Raw genomic sequence first — 18,028 nt, 5'->3', positions numbered from 1 at the left:
CCACTACAATAAAATATTCACAAACTATACAAAAAGGCTTTGAGACAGACAGTAAAACATGTGCATTTAATAACACTGCACTTCAGTTACACTGGATCCTGGAAGAAGGAATTCCCAGCACAACTTCATTATCTGCTTAATTGCAGAGCAGTTTCCATTAGACATACACATTCACAACATTCAAACTCGTTTGGTCCATCATCTAATGCTTCTTCCCTTCAGTCTTGAAAATGTGTAAGTCCAGTTGCCTGCCCTAAGAAGCAGGCATTTACCTACAAATAAATGGTAAAATAAGTTTTTGTTTGCTCTACTATTTTGCATTTATACTACATAAAGCAGCCATTTTAAACAAAGGAAATAGCAATTCATAGATCTAAAGGCTAAGTACAGTGTGTGATATTCTGTACCTTGGGGGAGTGCCCTGTAACTCCCATATTCCTCATTTATATAGAATTGTGATCTTGCATATAAAGCAGTCCGGGTGAGGTATCAGGGGAAAGGTTATGATCTGACGAAAGTCATTTTTCTGTCCATACATTTATATCACTAATGCATATGAAGTTATGAGAATTGTGTTGTATGGTTGTCACTAAAACATAAGTTGGGGAATCAGCCAGATATTAAAAGTATCTTGTCCCCTTATTGGTCCTTTGGGTCAGGTGTCAGCCAGGTTACCTGAGCTTCTTAACCCTTTACAGGTAAAAGGATTTTGGTGCCTCTGGCCAGGAGGGATTTTATAGAATTGTCCTTCCCTTTATAAGTTATGACAGCTCTATTTACATTTCCAATCACACCCCAGCAAATCTAATTATATTATTTCTCTCTCTCATTGCCTAGAGAAAGATACATCAAAAAACTGTTTAAGGGGTTCTTGTGGAAGTTCACCATTTCTGAACCAGAACTATAGCAAGAAGTCTATAAATATACTTCTTTTTGTGCTATCATGTAGTTTTCTGATTCTCTTGACTTTTCTTTCATTTATTTTTAATAACTTTTGCAAGAGCAGGGTAAAATTACCCATTATTCTTCTATCATTATGAATTCTACCTGTACGTTTAGTTCTTATTAAGACTTCCATTGCTTTTGAAGTAAGTTCTAAATGTGATATAAAACTGTAAGTTACCTTCCTCATCCTCCTCCAGCCATGGGCGGTGGACTGGGACCTCCACCGTGATTTATTCGACCCATTCTACGGCGAGGATTTCCTGGAGGCCTAATTAGAGAGTGGGGAAAACAACAGTGAATATTGTCCATCACTATGCAGCTATGACAATGGTCTCCATCTGGTGCAAATACACCGTTCCTAAGTTCCCATTACAACAGCTTGCCCCTTTTTTGTACTGCAAGTGTCTGACTGCTAAAAACAAAGAGCCAAATTGACCCCTTCCATGTGAAAAGCTGCAGGAGGAAGTTTTTGACAAGAAAATCTCCACAAGAATTCCCTTGTGAAGACTGCTCCAAATTAACCCATCCCTTCAGAAGTAAAGTTCCCCTCAAATTGGCAGATATCAGGGGATGCATAAAAGAGGTTAGGACCATCCATGAAGAGATCCTGACTCCCATCCTGTGACAGACTGCTTATAGGTCCAGACTCTTCATAGTCTGCAAAAAAGGCATATATAGGAAGGTATATATCTTAGTATTTATGGGCACCTAAGCCTTCCATTCCTCATGGAAGTTAGGTTAAAGGTCTATGTGTAGGTTAAATATCTAACCCATGAATATATTATAAGAGAAAGATTTCTGCCAAATAGAACCAAGAAAAATGTAAAATACCTTCCATTACATACATTTGGAAAATGCTGTTAAATATGAGTTAGGATTTGTATTCTTGCATTTTAGGCTATGCAACAGATAAAATAAAAGAGAATGATGATCTTGTATTATAGAAAGTTATATATGTCTTAAATTTCTTGGTGTGACTTCTCAATTTGTTCTTAACTAAAGTAAAGCAGCACAACTCCAATCAGTTTATGCTAAAACATTTTCCTCACATTTAAAAACAAAATTAATCTAAACATATGAAGTTGAAGAAAAGCAATACCCTCTTCCATCATCATATCTTGAATTTGAGGAAGATATACAGCCTCTCCTCCTCAAATCTGGATGAACAAGGCTCTGGAAGCTAAAAATAAAGGAAACAAGAGTGATATAAGTTTAATGCTAGAAATTAACAGTTTTCCAGCAATGCTGGAATATATAGCAAAACACTGGATGCAAAAGCAATAACTGGTGTTCAATAATGGAAGTACTGTACATTAGCACCAGAAAGGATACTTGGATAATACTATTTTTCAAGTTACTTGTTACTTCTGAATAAGAAGAGATCAGAAATTCTATTTCTAACTACTGGTTAATGGGTCAAAAATTGAGTAAATAGTTTAAATAATTCCAAATTGATTTAAGATTGAAATAAACCTGAGTTGACTACTAAGCATTATACAGTATGTTCTGTATCTACCTGCATACACTCTAGCTTCTCTAACTGCAAGATGTGCATAAAAGTCAAACCTGGAATTTAAACAGTAAAATGCATAAGTGAAGTCTGCAGAAGTGTCATTCAGTCTTCTAATTTACTTGGAGTTGAGATAGAATCTAAACTTGATTTACGCATGCATGAAGTAAAGTGTGATTACCACTCTGCAGTTATTTTTATGCCAGCTAGAAGCTACTGACTTAGGTATTGCTGCCCCAAGGTTTGTTGATACGCTTATTTGACTGAGTACTAAAAACAATTCCACCAAAACATATACCCTCCAATAACTATTTAGAGAATTAGAAGTAATCATGACTAAAATGATCAATATTTAGCTGATAGCAGCTATAATATATTAAAATCCAGCGGTAACAAGATAGTATCAGTTTCTCACAGCTTTTAGATTCATACAGAATATTTTTTTTAAAGCCATCCAATCTACTGCATGAAATGGAACAGAAGAAAGACTTAATGTGTGCTCAGGGAATTACTGTGGACATGTGCAACAAAGGAGTAGGACTACAACATTGCTCTGCAAAATATGTATTTTTGTGTGTTTATTTCTGCATGGCAAATTAATAGTTGCCACATTTGGTAACTTGACAATACTTAAAGATTACATGAATACTTACAATAAAACCACAAAATCTGCTATGCCCCAGAAGAAATCTGTTATAAATGATAAACTCCAAGGAGCCCGACTCTGGTTATCCAACACTTGTCCTATAACATACAGGATACAGTAAATACATTCAAACGCCATTCAGCAATATGAATTCAATTGTATTGTATGTTAAATGAAAAAAATATTCATCAGCTACCAATGATATTTAAAAAATATTATCAGCAAATATCACAAACAGTGAATCAGCAAATGTCAGGGAGAAAATACATTGTACAAATATTGTCACTGGCAAGTTTCTTTTCCTGTAGTTACATTACACCTTTGTAGAAATAAAACTGCACAAGCTGATTCACTTATAGAAAGTGAAACACCGTCATCAAAATTGCACTGCATACAAGGTAAATTAGCAATGAAGAACAACTCTGTTTTTTATGTTTCATATATAGCAATATTTTTACTTCGAAAACCACTATCTACTATCAAAATACATTTACCAAAGATTCCATTATTTTCCTGGTCTGAGTTTGAGATAAGTCTGAGCTACACAATTTAGTTCCAGCTCTTACCTTCCTCAAGATTGGCGGGGTTTAGATATCATGTGCAAATCTGGCCCATCAAAGTAAATAGCAAAACTCTTATTGACTTCAATGGGGCCAGCATTTCACCCCTGGAGTTTTGGTCCAGGCCAGTCTTTAGTCTAGACCAGGGGTTAGCTACCTCTGGCACGTGGCTCACCAGGGTAAGCACCCTGGCGGGCCGGTTTGCTTACCTGCCGCATTGGCAGGTTCAGCGGATCGCGGCTCCCACTTGCCACAGTTTGCCGTCCCAGGCCAATGGGGGCTGCGGGAAGCGGCGAGGGCTGAGGGATGCGCTGGCCGCGGCTTCCCGCCGCCCCCATTGGCCTGGAGCGGTGAACCATGGCCAGTGGGAGCTGCAACATGGCAGGTAAACGAACTGGCCCAGCCCACCAGGGTGCTTTCCCTGGCAAGCCGCGTGCCAGAGGTTGCTGACCCCTAGTCTAGGGTAATAGTAACTGGCTACAAATGTACAACACAGGGGCTAATACCAAGTCTATTCTATGACAGGCTCATAAAGTCTAACAAAGAGGTTTACTAAATATTAACCATTACAGAAGGAAGGCTAACAGCAAGTTAGGAATGAAGGGTTGAGGGCTAAGTTGAAAAGTTTCTAATATTTGTTAGTGACTTTGCCATGTGACATTAGCAAGATGAATGTTTCTTATTATTGTCTCTAGATTTTGGGAAATAAGGATGCCTCCTAAATTAACACACCTCAGGATAGGAAATACAGAATAGTAGTACCAGATAAGTTTGTGAGAGTCAGATAAAGCAAGTTCTTGCCTATGGCCTCTGCTTCATAATTACATGTGTCCACTTTAATAATGACACAGTAACGAAGAGAGAGACCATGTCCCATCGACATGCAACACAAGTACATTTCTCTCTAACCAGAGAGGAAAGGTTGAGGTCTGGCTACATTTCACAGCCCATCAATGTACATTAAATGGTACAGACCCCGAGGTGAGGAGAAGGGGCGGGGGGGGGGGGCTGCGGGCGGGTCCCTCTCCATGAGCGGTCCCCCCTGCCCTGGCCCAGGATGAGCCACCCTGTACCAGGGACAAAGCCCCCGCCCCCTCAGCCCCCATCCCGGCTTCCCAGCGCTTCACCCCTCCCGAGTCTCACCGTTCGAAATGTAAACCATGGTCGCCTCTCCGCGCACCGCTGTCGTGTCACAACTCGCTACTTCCGGGCAGAACTTGTTCCTGGGCGGCTACCGAGCATGCGCAGTAACTCTTGCAGAAGGCGCTGCCCTTTCTTGCCCTGACCAAAAATAAAATGGGGGGGGGGGGGCGGTTAAAGGGGCGGGGGTAGAGGAGGAGGGTACAATTGGCTCGTGCAGAGGAGGGGAAGGGGAGAGGCTAGAGGACGAGAAGGGGAAACCCCAGGTTAGGGTGGGGCAGAAGGGAATAAAAATTTCTGCAAAAGGGGGGAGCACTGTGTATTGGTTGCCCAGATTGGGGAATGGGGGGGTCAGTGGCTGGTGTTTCTCTGTGGAAGGTCCCCTCCCCACAGCTGTGAAAGGAACAAGGTGGTCCAATACTTAGCTAAGGCATTTCTTCTTCATCTGAAAGGATGTACTGAGCAGCCAAAGGAGCCTTGAATCAGTGAAATAATTTACAAACACACCGTGCTAAACATTTTCATAATTATCATACGTGTTCTGGTGTTTAAAAGAATCCCTTGTCTGTGTGCGCTGGCGTAACTTGTCTGTGTATAGCCTCATAGCAGCTCACAAATTAATCTTATCAGCTGTTGAATGATGCTCCAGACCACATGTAATTTCACTCTAAACATGTATTTAGTTTAACTGTATTTTTATTACTCTTATTGTCCTTAGCACATGATCATTTACCTTGGTTAACAATGCATATGGATGTCATTGTGTTATTTAATTTATGGTTTGAATAGGATAGTAAAAATTGATGCTGCCAGCTAAGCAATCACATCTCAAAGTGTTTTTATTATAATACTTATCTTTATATGGTTTTGCAATTTACACTTTTTTTAATTTATATTTTCTTTCTTCTATAGCATAAGTTTATTCTTTGTCATCACATGACTTCAATACTATCTAATTCTTTGGGCTGTTGTCATGACCTTTTTCAATCCCCTTGATCCAGGAGTGATGACTGCTTTTCTTTACCTTTATTTTTTCTCTCTTCAGCAGGTTAGTACTTTTTCACATTTCACCACTTGTGTGAACATCTTACTCCCCAAATATTCACTAAGGGCACTGTAACAGAGTAGCTTGCCTTGTGGGCTGGAGACAGGGTGACCAGACAGCAAATGTGAAAAACTAGGGGGGGAGGGTGTAATAGGAGCCTATATAAGAAAAAGACCCCCAAAATTGGGATTGTCCCTATAAAATTGGGACATCTGGTCACCCTAGCTGGAGAGCATGAGGCTAAGCCAACCTGATTGTGCCTGATTCCCCTCAGGTGGAATCATTCTGTATTTCCCCACAAAGGGTAGAAGGTGGGTGTGGTAGTGTGAATGAGAGCTAGGCCTAAGTAGGGATAAAGCTCAGCTGAGGAAATGAGATGGAGAGTGAGAGAAGCAAGCAGAAAGCTCAGACAGTAAAGAAAAACTCTTTAGGTAGAGCGGTCAGGAAAAGACTTTACCCAAACAGAGAAGACACTAGGAAAAACTCTGGAGGTGGGGAAGCCTGGGAGAGATCCTGGTTAAGCAGGGACCTTGATGAAAACTTCAGAGGCTAGGTAGGAAGTGGCCTAGGGACAATTGCAGTCTGGGTAAAGGAACAGACTTATCTATTTGGAATGGGGCCCTGGGTTGGAATGCAGAGTAAATGGTGGAACTGCTCCTAAACCCAAGGAAAGGGTATACAAGCTCCCCCTAAGGGTTATTGCCCCTAGCAAGGGGTTTGTGGGCTGAATTGACAACTGGCTGAAGAAGAGTCCCAGAGACGGGCAAATGACTTTTGTTTGGGACTTTCAGTTTAGACAGTTGTGATCCCAGAAGGAGTGGATTTAAGAGGGTGACTCTGGTGGTGGTGATTCCAGAAGGTGTGGATTTAAGAAGGTAACTTTGTTGGTGGGCTAAGTTAATGGAAGAAGAAGAGTGACTATAGGCAGTGAGATAAGTGCTATGCCAGGCTGGACATGAGTGGGCACCTAGTGGTGAGTGGACTTGATTACAGAAACTTATCTTACTTGAATTTTCTCCCAATGGCAAAACTTTGGTTTGTGTGTGCATATGTGTAACTGTGTAAAATTAAGCACTTGAGTTTTGTGGGGGGGGGGGGTGGGGGGGTGTGTGTGGATAAAGACCTTCTTTACAAGCTGGTTCTGCAACCAGTGTTACTTCTACCAAAGAAACTCTATGCCTTAAATGTTACTACATACCAACTGCAAGCAATGTGCATTTGGTTTTCCAATTAATATGTACCTTTGTTTTCCCTTTATTTAAAAAAAAAAATTTTTTAACCAATTACCTTGTCCTGCAAACTCTTAAGCATATGCTGCTTCATTTGCAAGCTTGAAAAAATGTTATAGTAATGTATATTTAAACATTACAGACTATAATCTTTAAAGACACTTGCAATAGAACTTGATACTGGATAATAGTTAAATTCTTTCATTTTTAATTATATTAGTGATATAGCTATATCTTTTAATATCTCATTAATGCATAGAATAAATGTGAATTGACTCCTGGTGTGTTAAAGAAAACAAAACAAAAGCTTCTTGAAGACTTGGCTGTCTTTTATACAGATAGTTTCAGCATAAAGGCATTTTGGATGCATCTGATTTTAAAAAAAAAAAACAAAAAAACCCCTGTTAAACAGGAATAAAATCAGCGCGTAACTGTGCATGAGTATGTTAACATTCAATACTGACCTCACCAGGACTCCTCATTTTCTAAGAGGTAGGCCCATGTTTAGTAAAATACTTAATCACATACCCAAGACAGAGGCATGCAGAAGGGTATGAAATTGTATGTAATACAGGGCATAACAAATCATATATGCCTGTGATGTGTAGTATGGGTGTGCCATAATATGCAAGTGTATCTATGACAGTTTTATAGAGTGACAAGGTGGGTGAGGTAATATCATCTATTGGATCAACTTTTGTTGGTGGAAGAGACAAGCAACTATGCTCTCTCTGCCTTTGTTACCCTCAGGTGTGAGATTACCTGAAATCACAACTGCCTATGGAAAGCAGTGCTAGTATTCAATGCCATTGCCGTATACCACTAGAATCATGTTTAACCTCTGTCAGATGGAGTTGGCAGCAACCAGGGCTGGGTTCAAGATCTAGGGGTTCCTCATAACAGTACAAAACATGCCTGGCTTGAGCCTCCACCTAGTAATCTGGGACAACTTAACACCACTCATGGGCACCTCTCTAAGAGACACTTTCCCATTTACAAGTACTAAGTCACCTTGTATTTGAGAGAGAGAACTTTCAATAAAAGAGAGCCAACCATTAATTTGGGAAAACACCACAACCACACTCAAAATCATGAAACTATAAGCAAATCCATCCCACAGTGTGCTGGGCAGTGTTCTTTGCCTCTGTTTCTCACTTTGCAGTTAGAGAGTCTGAATGTCCATTTAACACATCACTCCCCTCTCTCTGCTGCACTTCACTCACAGCTGGCTGTCTGTGGTTAGCAAAGACCCAGAGTTCAGAGGTTTGTTTGCAGGGGTTCACTGTGATGGGTTTTCTCCCCTAGCATGCAGTCTGGGAGCCATGGAAATAGCTGTGCCCCTGTAACCACCCAGCTGGGTTGGCCCTGCCAACACTATTTTGCTGATGATTTAGCCTTTCCAGGCCCTGTTTCCACTCAACACAACAGCAGGTGGCAAGCCACCCCCAAACTGTGTGCTGTATCTAAGGCACTCCAGGACATACGGCCAGTTTCCCAGCTCCGTGCCTTGCACCCTTGCTGGAGTATAAACCCAGAACTTTACTGTCTTACACTGCACAGGGATCTGTACAAGGGAAGCTCATTAATTAGGTTCACCTTCTCCTCAGTGTGGGAAGGATATGCAACAAGCCTGTGTTAACCAAGCTGAGATTTTTCCCCAGACACTTCACTCAAAGGCACGCTGGTTTAAATAAAGCAAAAAACAAGTTATTAACTAAAGATAAAGTGATTATAAGTAATAGCAAACAGATCAAAGCAGATTACCTAGCAAACAAACAAAATGCAAACTAAGCTTAATGTACTAGATTGGATATGAATTAGCAGTTTTTCACCCTGACTGATTAGACAAGCAGTCCACCAAGTTTCCATACACAGACTAGAAATCCCTTTGGCCTGAGATCACCACTTTCCCCAGTTTAGTCTTTGTTCCTCAGGTGTTTCCAGGAGTTCTCTTGTGTGGGGAATGAGGCCTGAGATGTCACACCCCACGTTATACAGCTGTATCAGATGGCAGGAACCCTTTCCTCTAAACTCCATTCCCAGCCCAGTTTATCAAAAAATACAGTACCAAAATGGAGTTCAGTATCATGTGGTCTAGTCCCATACTCTTGCTGAGTCATAGCAGCTGTTACTTACAGACTGGCTGAAATGTTTACAGGAAAGCTAAGTTCTTGAATAGGCCACTGTCTTTGATGGGCCATCAGCATTGTTTAGCTTCTTCATTGTTATACCTGAAAGGCTAGCTGAGGGTGTTTTCTAGAGTAAGCATGTTTGGACTACAGTTATATAGTCAATATTCATAACTTCAGATACAAAAATGATACATGTGTATAAATAGGATAATCAGCAAATCATAACTCTTCCATGGACACCTGACGACATACCCATACCACTATGAAGAATATGGGGTGCAGTGTCACATTCACCTCCTACACCAGAGAGAGGTGTGTGTCAAGCAATGCCTCTACAACTGGCTGCTTTTCTCTGCTGCTGGTGGTCAGTTGTTGCCACTGTTGCATGCTCACTGCCTCATCTGCAATCCCATGTTCTGAGGTTTCACCACTTAGAAATTCAGAAGTCTCTAGATTTCAGCTCTTAGTGACTTCACTGGAGAGCAGGGAACTTCACTGCCAGTCCAGCTTCTGCATTCTTTCACTTTACCACTGTTCCTAGACCATTTCAGTGATGTCAGCTCTAGTAATCACTGAACAGACTTAATGACTCTCAATTGAGTCTTATAAGCTGTCTTTTAAATACTGGAGAGGGGAAGGTCAAAGGCCATCTAGGACTCTTTAGGCAGAGTCCATGCTACTGCCAGGAAACACCTGTCCCCATCCACTCTCATCTCCACTGGAATTTGGCATCCCTACTTGCTTAGCAAGGTTCATTTTAGGGTGACACCCTGTGACTGGGTGCCTGGATGGGCCACACTGAGGAATGCTAAACTCAGGGCAGACTGCATGGAATAGGGCAGACAATCACCAAAACTGGTGGTTTAATCTATAATTAGATTCACCAAGCCAGTAACAAAACCTCTTCTGTACCACAGTGGTCACCAAGAAGCCAAATACAGTCCCCTTTAAGTATTCCAGCCCTTAACTTCCTTCCAGCCAGCCAAATCTAATATAGCGAGGGGTTACTGAAAACCTGATTCACCATATGTGACTGGACACTGATCCCTGGGTCAATAGGAGTTTCAGATCTTAGCCAATAATCACGCTGCTGCCAATCTGCTAGTAAATAAAAGTGAAGGTTTTAATAATAAAAGGAAAATTGTTTGCAAAAGGTTGAGAGATCAATATATGTAAAAGGTGTACAGTCCTTAGATCTTGGCAAGTGATCATAACAAGTGGTGACATCATCTCTATCAGGGTATTAAAGTCCATGACAGAAGCTGGCTCCTACCACTTGAAAAGAGCCCAGAGGAAGCATGCAGGTCCCAAACCAAGATGCATACATTTGCAATAACTGCCAAAGATCATGCAAATCTCAGATTGGACTAGTCAGTCATATGAGACATTGCAAACCATCTACATCATAGGCTGCAATTCCTACCATCTCTCACAGATGGAAGGATGCCAACACCATCAGGTCAGTTTCATACCTGAGATGAGGAAGCTGATTTGTGAAAGTCTTTCTGGAATCATTTTAAAAGGTTATGGTCTAATAGATAGTTCAGGTGTAGAGTCTGTTTTAGTTCTTCCATCAGAATTCCAGGGTGATCCAGAGTGAACCTGGAGACCTCGGTCTTATGGTTTAGACTTTTCCTGTTAAAATTTAAGTAGACCTGAGATGTCAGGATCAGGCCTGGGGCTTTCCTTTATAGTTCTCTAGCAAGCTAAGTCTCTTGACACAGCAGGACCTCGCCCATGGAAGAATATTCAGTGAAGATTGTTGCTTTGAAGCTAATCTTGTATTTCCCATGCATACACAGGTAAACTAGTTGCATTCACTCACAAAAGGCAATTAGCCATTCAAATTATCAAGACAGTTCACAGGTGGTTTACTATATGGAATTAGAAGTTTTGAGACGAGATTAGGACAACATTATTACACCACAAATCCCATCTAAATGATAATACAGTAGAAACTCAGTATGAACACCAGAGTTATAAACTGACCAGTCAGCCACACACCTCATTTGGAACCAGAAGTATGCAATCAGGCAGCAGCAGAGACCAAAAAAAACCCAAGTACAGTACTGTGTTCAATGTAAACTACTGTAAAAAAAAAAGTTTGACGAGATAAGGAAATGGTTTGTGCTTGTTTCTTTTAAATTAAGATGGTTAGAGTAGCATTTTCCTTCTGCAGAGTAAAGTTTCAAGGCTGTATTAAGTCAATGTTCAGTTGTGAACTTTGAAAGAACAACAGTAATGTTTTGGTCAGAGTTACAAACAACCTTCTTCCCTGAGGTGTTCATAACTGAGGTTCTACTGTGTTCCTCTTTGATCTCCAAGTCAATAGAATACAGTAATGAAGCATTATAAGACAAGAACAGGATTTATGATCTACAAGCTAATTAGATCACGTTAGATTTCCAATAGGATGCAGATAAGCATAGACATATTTATCAGTTATATTCTCTAATGATACAGGCAAACAGGTTAAAGATCATAGTTGTCAAAGCCATGTTAAGTAGACTATCTACAAGGAATGGCCCTGTTTACCATTGCAATACCCTTTGATATGTCCTTAAAGGGTTGCTTGCAGGTCACCTAGCTTGCTGATTGTTTAATCTTTGCTGGTTCAGCATTATACCCTGTCAATCAGGGCAGACTAAGTACAGTTCTGCTGCCCTTCACTCATACAATAAGGATTACATTTCATTACCCCTGCACTCAATATTAGTGATTTGTAACCAACACCAGACATGTGATCACTTTGGCAAAGCAGCTCCATCTGCTGTGCACCTAGGCAGTGTATGGGTGTTTGTGCAAACAGTTGGTTCCTGAAGTCTTTCCCCCCCAGCTCATCACTAGATGTCAGGGAAGAGCTCATTCAGATCTTGCTTACACATGCAATCAAGCAATTCCTCCCTCATTTTCCCCACCCCCTTACAGGCCATACTCACCATGGCTAGTGCAGTGACTGGCACTATGCACAAGCTATCCCAAGCTGAAGTAAGAATGTAGAGTGTAAAACTTTAGGGAAGTAAGGGGAGTGAGGTCAGCATCTTAAGTTTCACTTTCTTATGCTGACAATGGTACCTCTGTTTTATCATCCGCTGCTGTCACTGTGGCTTCAGGGTCTTTCCCCCATCTTTCTCTCCCCCCCCCCCCCGAACGCCTGAGCCAGATGAGGAGGAGAAAGAATAAGGCTTGGGATGACGTGATCCTGCACGCCAGTGCTCCATTGGACAATGAGCACCCAGCCTGGAGGATGAATAAGTAGAGAAGAGAGTCCCCAGGATGTAATGGGGCTTCTCAAGCAGCAAACACAGATGCTGCAGACTTTGGTGAACCTGACAGATTTGACAGCCCTGGGCTTACCTACCTCTGCAGTCCACTGTGCCGTGTGCAAATCCTAAGCAGAGCTGAAGTCCCGCGTCCTGCACCCCAAGTGAGGCTGAATCCCAGAGCCCCCATCCCTGATCCTATATTCGAAAACAGAACACTCCAAAACTATTTAAATGGTATTTTAATTGTTTAACAATGCGATTAAAACTACAATTAATTGTGATTAATTTTGTTAATCTCTCAACAGCCCTAATTCCTACATGTACAGCCATTGCTTCATCGTTCCCACCCAGCCACAAGAGAGCTGGATCAGGTAAAGCACACTCCAACAACACATGAGACTCTGGCTCACTGTTAAAATGGTCTTTCAAAGTCTCTGTCAGCTAAATAGCTCCACACTGAGTTCTTCTAATAGCCCTTGTATCTGGCTGTTCAAATTCAGCAGACTGCTGTTCCCTCTCTGCCATCCACCCCAGTGGAAACTCTTTCCTCTTTGCTTTACTTACTTTATGCAGACCACAGCAGATGGCTGCAACCATGGGGATATTTTTCTCATTGAGATCCCAATCTTTTGAAAAGCCACTGGCATTGTTTACTCTAATGACCAAAAGCCCATTCAACTACCATTCTGCAGCTGCTGAGCAGACAGTTGAATCATTCCTTGGTGCCATCAAGGTGGTAGGTGTATGGCTTCCTGAGCAAGGGGTAGGCTGGGTCCTCCAGGATCACGATAGGTATTTCAACATTCCCAATGGTAATCTGCTTGTTGGGAAAGAAGGTCCCAGCTTGTAGCATTCTGATCAATCCTGTGTTCCTAAAGATGTAACCATCATGCACTTTTCTGAACAGCCCACACTGATATCTGTGAAGTGTCCTCCGGTGCTCCACAATGCTTGCATAACCATAGAAAAGTAGCTCTGTCTGTTGAGGTACTCAGTGGCAATGTGGTCGGCGGCCAAAACAGGGATGCGTTGGGTATAACTATTGCTCCACCACAATTCGGGAACCTCATTGCTGCAAATCTGTCTATTATGTCCTGCACAGTGCCTGGAATCAAAGTGTGGTGTAGCAGGAAGCGACTAATGGCCTTGCACACATGGATGACCGTGGCCCTTCTGGTGAATCTCCCAACTCCAAATTGATTCCCAACTGATTGGTAGGAATCTGGCACTGCAAGTTCCCAGACTGAGATTGCCACTCTCTTCTCCGCTGTCAGTGCATCTCTCATTTCTGTGTCCTTGTGTTGGAGGGTGAGGGTGATCTCAATGCACAATCGAGGAATGTGGCCTTGTGCATCAGAAAGTTCTATAGCCACCTGCTCATCATCCCAAACTTGTATTACGATGTGATCCCATCAATCAGTGCTTGTTTCTCAGGGCCAGAAGTGACACTCCCATCTGCAACTGCTTTGAGAGTGACACCAACAGCCTTGAGTTGGTTATGTTCCACAGCAATCTGTTCTCCAAGGAATCATCATGTTCCCTACTCATTCAGTGGTTCTTGTAGCTTTGCAATGCTCATGAAAATAGTACAGATCCGTCAGAGATTGATGGACAGCATGGAGGGCTGTGCAGGTTTGCAGGATTTTGGGGGGAAGAGAAACGGCCCAAATTATGGGACAAACTGTTACAAACTGGGAAATTGACCCCCATGCTCCCAGTCATGACCCTTTTCAGCCCCATCGTGCAGTGCCAAAACTTTCCTAAAGACAGTGTGCTGGCTGGTGGTGAGTTGCACAATGGGAAACCTATCCATGGTGCACTGCACTCTGCATTGATAGAAGCACTCCTGGTGAGTACACGCACTGCTGACACAAGGAACCAAGTATGCATGCGCACAAGTAAAATTCTACCTGCAGTGGCTGTATGCTGACTATCTTCAGTCAGCATAAGCTTGTAGTGTAGATATGGCCTGAGTACCTTTCCTGGTCCCAGACCAGAAGAAGACCTCTGTGTAAGCTCAAGGCTTGTCTCTCCTACTAACGGAGGTTAGTCCAATAAAAGGTATAACCTTGCCTGCCTTGTCTCTCATAACCTGGGCCTAACATGGCTACAACATGGCAGACATAGTTTTATATATGAACATGAGCCCATTGTAACATGTATTCCAAAAAGAAACAAAAGCATTAATAATCACTGAGAGCAACAGTGAGAGATGCTTTAAGCACATTTATGAAGTGAAATATTTTACTGTTCTTGTAAATATCAGATCCTCTTCCAACAAACCAGAAAACCCACAGTAGGAAAACAAAATATTTGCAACACGAGACAACAGGATGCTCACAACTCTATGCAACTCATTTTAAAAAGTATTCAATGTCAAATTTTGATTAAGTATATATAATTAGTAGTCAGGATTGTCAATAGCTGGGCTAGGTGATGAGAAAGTTTGGTGGGGTAGGAAATTTGGATGGGAAGTGGTTTCTGATACTTACAGCACCTCTTGTTTCTGTTTCCCCCAGCACCCTATCTCTCTGCCTTGTGTAGCTGCTCCCACCCTCCCTCACAAAGGAAAGCAGTCACTGGGGAGATGCCATTGGCAGAGCACTCCCAGTAGGTGTTGTGTCACCAAGCTGATGTCATTCCCATGACTCCCAACCCTATGGATTTTTCAGTCTGTTTCCTCGATGAGGAATATGCAAAGATCCAAAGTTGGAGGGCACCTGGTGTAGTGACATGAGACAACAGTGGGAAGATGTTTTGGAAGTAGGCACATGAGGAATGATTTGGCCGGGCAGCCATCTTGCTGGAGGTAGATAAGGCCTGAAGTGGCTCAGTTGGCATTTTTGAAATTCATCAGCTGTGCTGTGGCCATCTTGGCTGCGGGCTAACGGGAGATCTGTGATGCCAGTGAGAGCTGGGCAGGCAATGTATCAGTTCTGTGGTAACTTAGAGAAGGCCCTAGAGACTGAGGCTTTTCCTGGTGGCTTTGTGATTTTTATATCTATATAAAAATACCGTAAAGTCCCAAGCCATCGTGAGACTTTTCCTTCTTTCTCTGCCTTACAAATCCTTGTACAGAATGAATCATTCAGTTCCCTATCAAATCATCACTTGGACATCAGCATGTGGCAATCGTGTCTAGATGGTGAATTGATTTTACTCTAACTTTAGCTTCTTTAAAAGTTACTAAGTAACTAAGCACAACTTTTTCTGAGATTTTTACACACATCATAAAATGGACCTTCTACAAAGGTTTAATAAGGACAGAACGTAACATTACACATGGTAATGCTGCATTGTTATTGGGGCCTCACTATAGGCTATCATACATAAGTTGAAACTACACAACTTTCCAATCAAATATAATTCTCCAATATGGTCTACATTGGAGCAACTTTGCCATGTCTTGAACAGGAACTGAAAGCCACTGTAGATATTTAAACAGTTGACACATCTCCTTTTCACAGAGCTGTGGATTTGTCCCATATAGAAGAGATGGCATGAGAGTCACAGGACTGAAATGACAACATATTCGGTTGCGTCTGGGTCTTGAACGCACTCAAAGGAAAAATTGTTAGAATAAGTGTCAATATATGCCTCTTATGTACACACATTTGTATTTTGTATGTAGCATTTGGAGAAGGTCTTCTAAATCCCTGTGAAAATAATCAAAATGATAGAGGTTGGAATTTTTGCTAGCTCATCTTAATTAACTTTTTTTTTTAAATAGGGGGACGGATAGCTCAGTGGTTTGAGCATTGGCCTGTTAAACCCAGGATTGTGAGTTCAATCCTGCTAGTGAAGGCAGGGGGCTGGACTCAATGACCTTTCAAGGTCCCTTCCAGTTCTAGGAGATTGGTATCTCTCCACACACACCAAAAAAAAAAAAAAAGTCTCAGTTTTGTTCCGTAAGTCCCATGGCTGATTCTTTGTAGCCCAGTACAGGAATATTCTCACATGCTCTGTATAGTCTAGGGATATTGGAGAAGATTTGAGTCTTTCGACTAAAATCTGGTCTGCTTCCACACAGCCTCCAGCATGTAATTCATTCCAGCTATACTGTATGAGTGCTATAGCTAACCACCCACCCATGAATTATATTACAGAGCAACACCAGCAAATTCCCAGTCCCAGAGTAATGTGCGTCTTGTATTGTCCAGGAGGGTAAAGGGCAGTACAAGCTCATAGAAGGTCCGCCATTTCATTAACCGGAAATTATGCGCACAAGTCTTGTTAACCGAAACGAAGTTCCCAAACACATTAGATTAGATAAAACACTAGAACAAGTTTATTAACTACAGAAAGATTTGATGTGATTACAAGTAATGAGACATAAAAGTCATAATTGGTTACAAAGAAATAAAAGGTAGAATGTAAACTAATATCTAACTTAACAAGCTAAGTGAACTTTAAACAAAATGTGTCTCTCACCACATGATTTGCAGTCTTAGTAGTTGGATGCCTTTCAGCCAGGACCTCTCTCCCAGTCCAATACTTCTTCCTTGTCCTGCAGGCATTGTGGATGTTGTGGGCAGAGAGAAAGGAAGGAGGGATGATTTGTATCCTCTGTTCTCGCTTCTTAGTTATTTTCCTTTTTGAAAATCATCTCCAGCTGAGGTTCAGGAGACAGAAAGTCTATTTGCACGGGAATCTCCAGCTGTTCCTTTGCCAAGAAGTAAATTTCTTGCTCACACCCTTCTTCCTGCCAAAAAATGGCCACTTAACTAGATGATAGTCCTGGCTGAGATGCTGGCTTGCCTTTTGTCTCTGCGGGACTGGTTTGAAGCTTTTCCCCCAGACTTGGAACATGCCTTATACAGTAGAATTTTGTAACTTTACATACGACGTTGCCACACATTTTACCAGGATAATCATCAGCAAATTATATGTTTTAAATGTTACTTCAGAAGGTACACTTTGTACGAAATTTATCATGGTCTTGTAAAAGTGGTGAACATAGGGATAGGGAGTGTCACACTGCCTTAAACTGCAATTCATAAAAGCCAGCATGCAAGGTGGGGAGCTACCAAACTAGCCAACCCTCTCTTGGAAATAGGTCCCTAAGTCCAGGCTGCAGGGATCTCTGGAAGTGGTTCACAGCTGGGAACCCCTCTCTTGAAGTCAGGCAACTTAAGTGCTTCAGGCATTTCTTATGAGAATGAATAGGAGTCCTGCCTCCCTCTACACAAAATGGCTGGGGGAGGAGGTGCCACCTGACTTACAGTTTTTTAGCTCAATGGTTGGAGCATTCACATAGGATATGGGAGATCAGGGTTCAATTCTCCCTATCTCCCCCCTCTTTTTTTTTCCTGCCAGAGGGGAAGAAAAGAGTTGAACAGGGAGGTCTCCTGTGTCTCAGGAGAGTGCTTAAACCCTGGGCAATGAGAGATTCTGATTTGGGGCTTCCTCAGTGTCCCCCACTTGAAACTAGGGTGACCCAGATGTCCCGATTTGTTGGGTCTTTTTCTTAATAGGCTCCTATTACCCCCCCCCCCACCTCCAACCACTGTTCCGATTTTTCACACTTGTTGTCTGGTCACTCTACTTGAAACTGT

At 41.9% G+C, this 18,028-nt stretch overlaps 1 protein-coding gene across 2 annotated transcripts; it reads right to left on the bottom strand.

Moving 5' to 3' along the window:
• Nucleotides 1-1,119: 1,119 nt before the first annotated feature.
• On the bottom strand, nt 1,120-5,958 carry SELENOK (selenoprotein K). 2 transcript variants are annotated; one of them, XM_045024496.1, is made up of 5 exons: nt 5,826-5,958; nt 4,805-4,942; nt 3,109-3,199; nt 2,045-2,125; nt 1,120-1,213 (listed from the first exon to the last, which is right to left on the bottom strand). In XM_045024496.1, exons 2-5 carry the CDS (start codon nt 4,821-4,823, stop codon nt 1,120-1,122), a joined length of 285 nt encoding a protein of 94 aa, XP_044880431.1. In that variant the 5' UTR covers nt 4,824-4,942; nt 5,826-5,958. The 2 variants fall into 2 exon arrangements, with proteins under 2 accessions (XP_044880431.1, XP_044880432.1); XM_045024497.1 differs by having other exon boundaries at nt 1,129-1,213.
• Between the last annotated feature and the right edge of the window lie 12,070 nt (nt 5,959-18,028).

Source organism: Mauremys mutica, chromosome 7, assembly GCF_020497125.1.
Source record: "Mauremys mutica isolate MM-2020 ecotype Southern chromosome 7, ASM2049712v1, whole genome shotgun sequence".
NCBI lineage: Eukaryota > Metazoa > Chordata > Testudines > Geoemydidae > Mauremys > Mauremys mutica.
The sequence above is the reverse complement of the archived record's forward strand: the minus strand, read 5'-3'. Positions and strand labels throughout refer to the sequence as shown.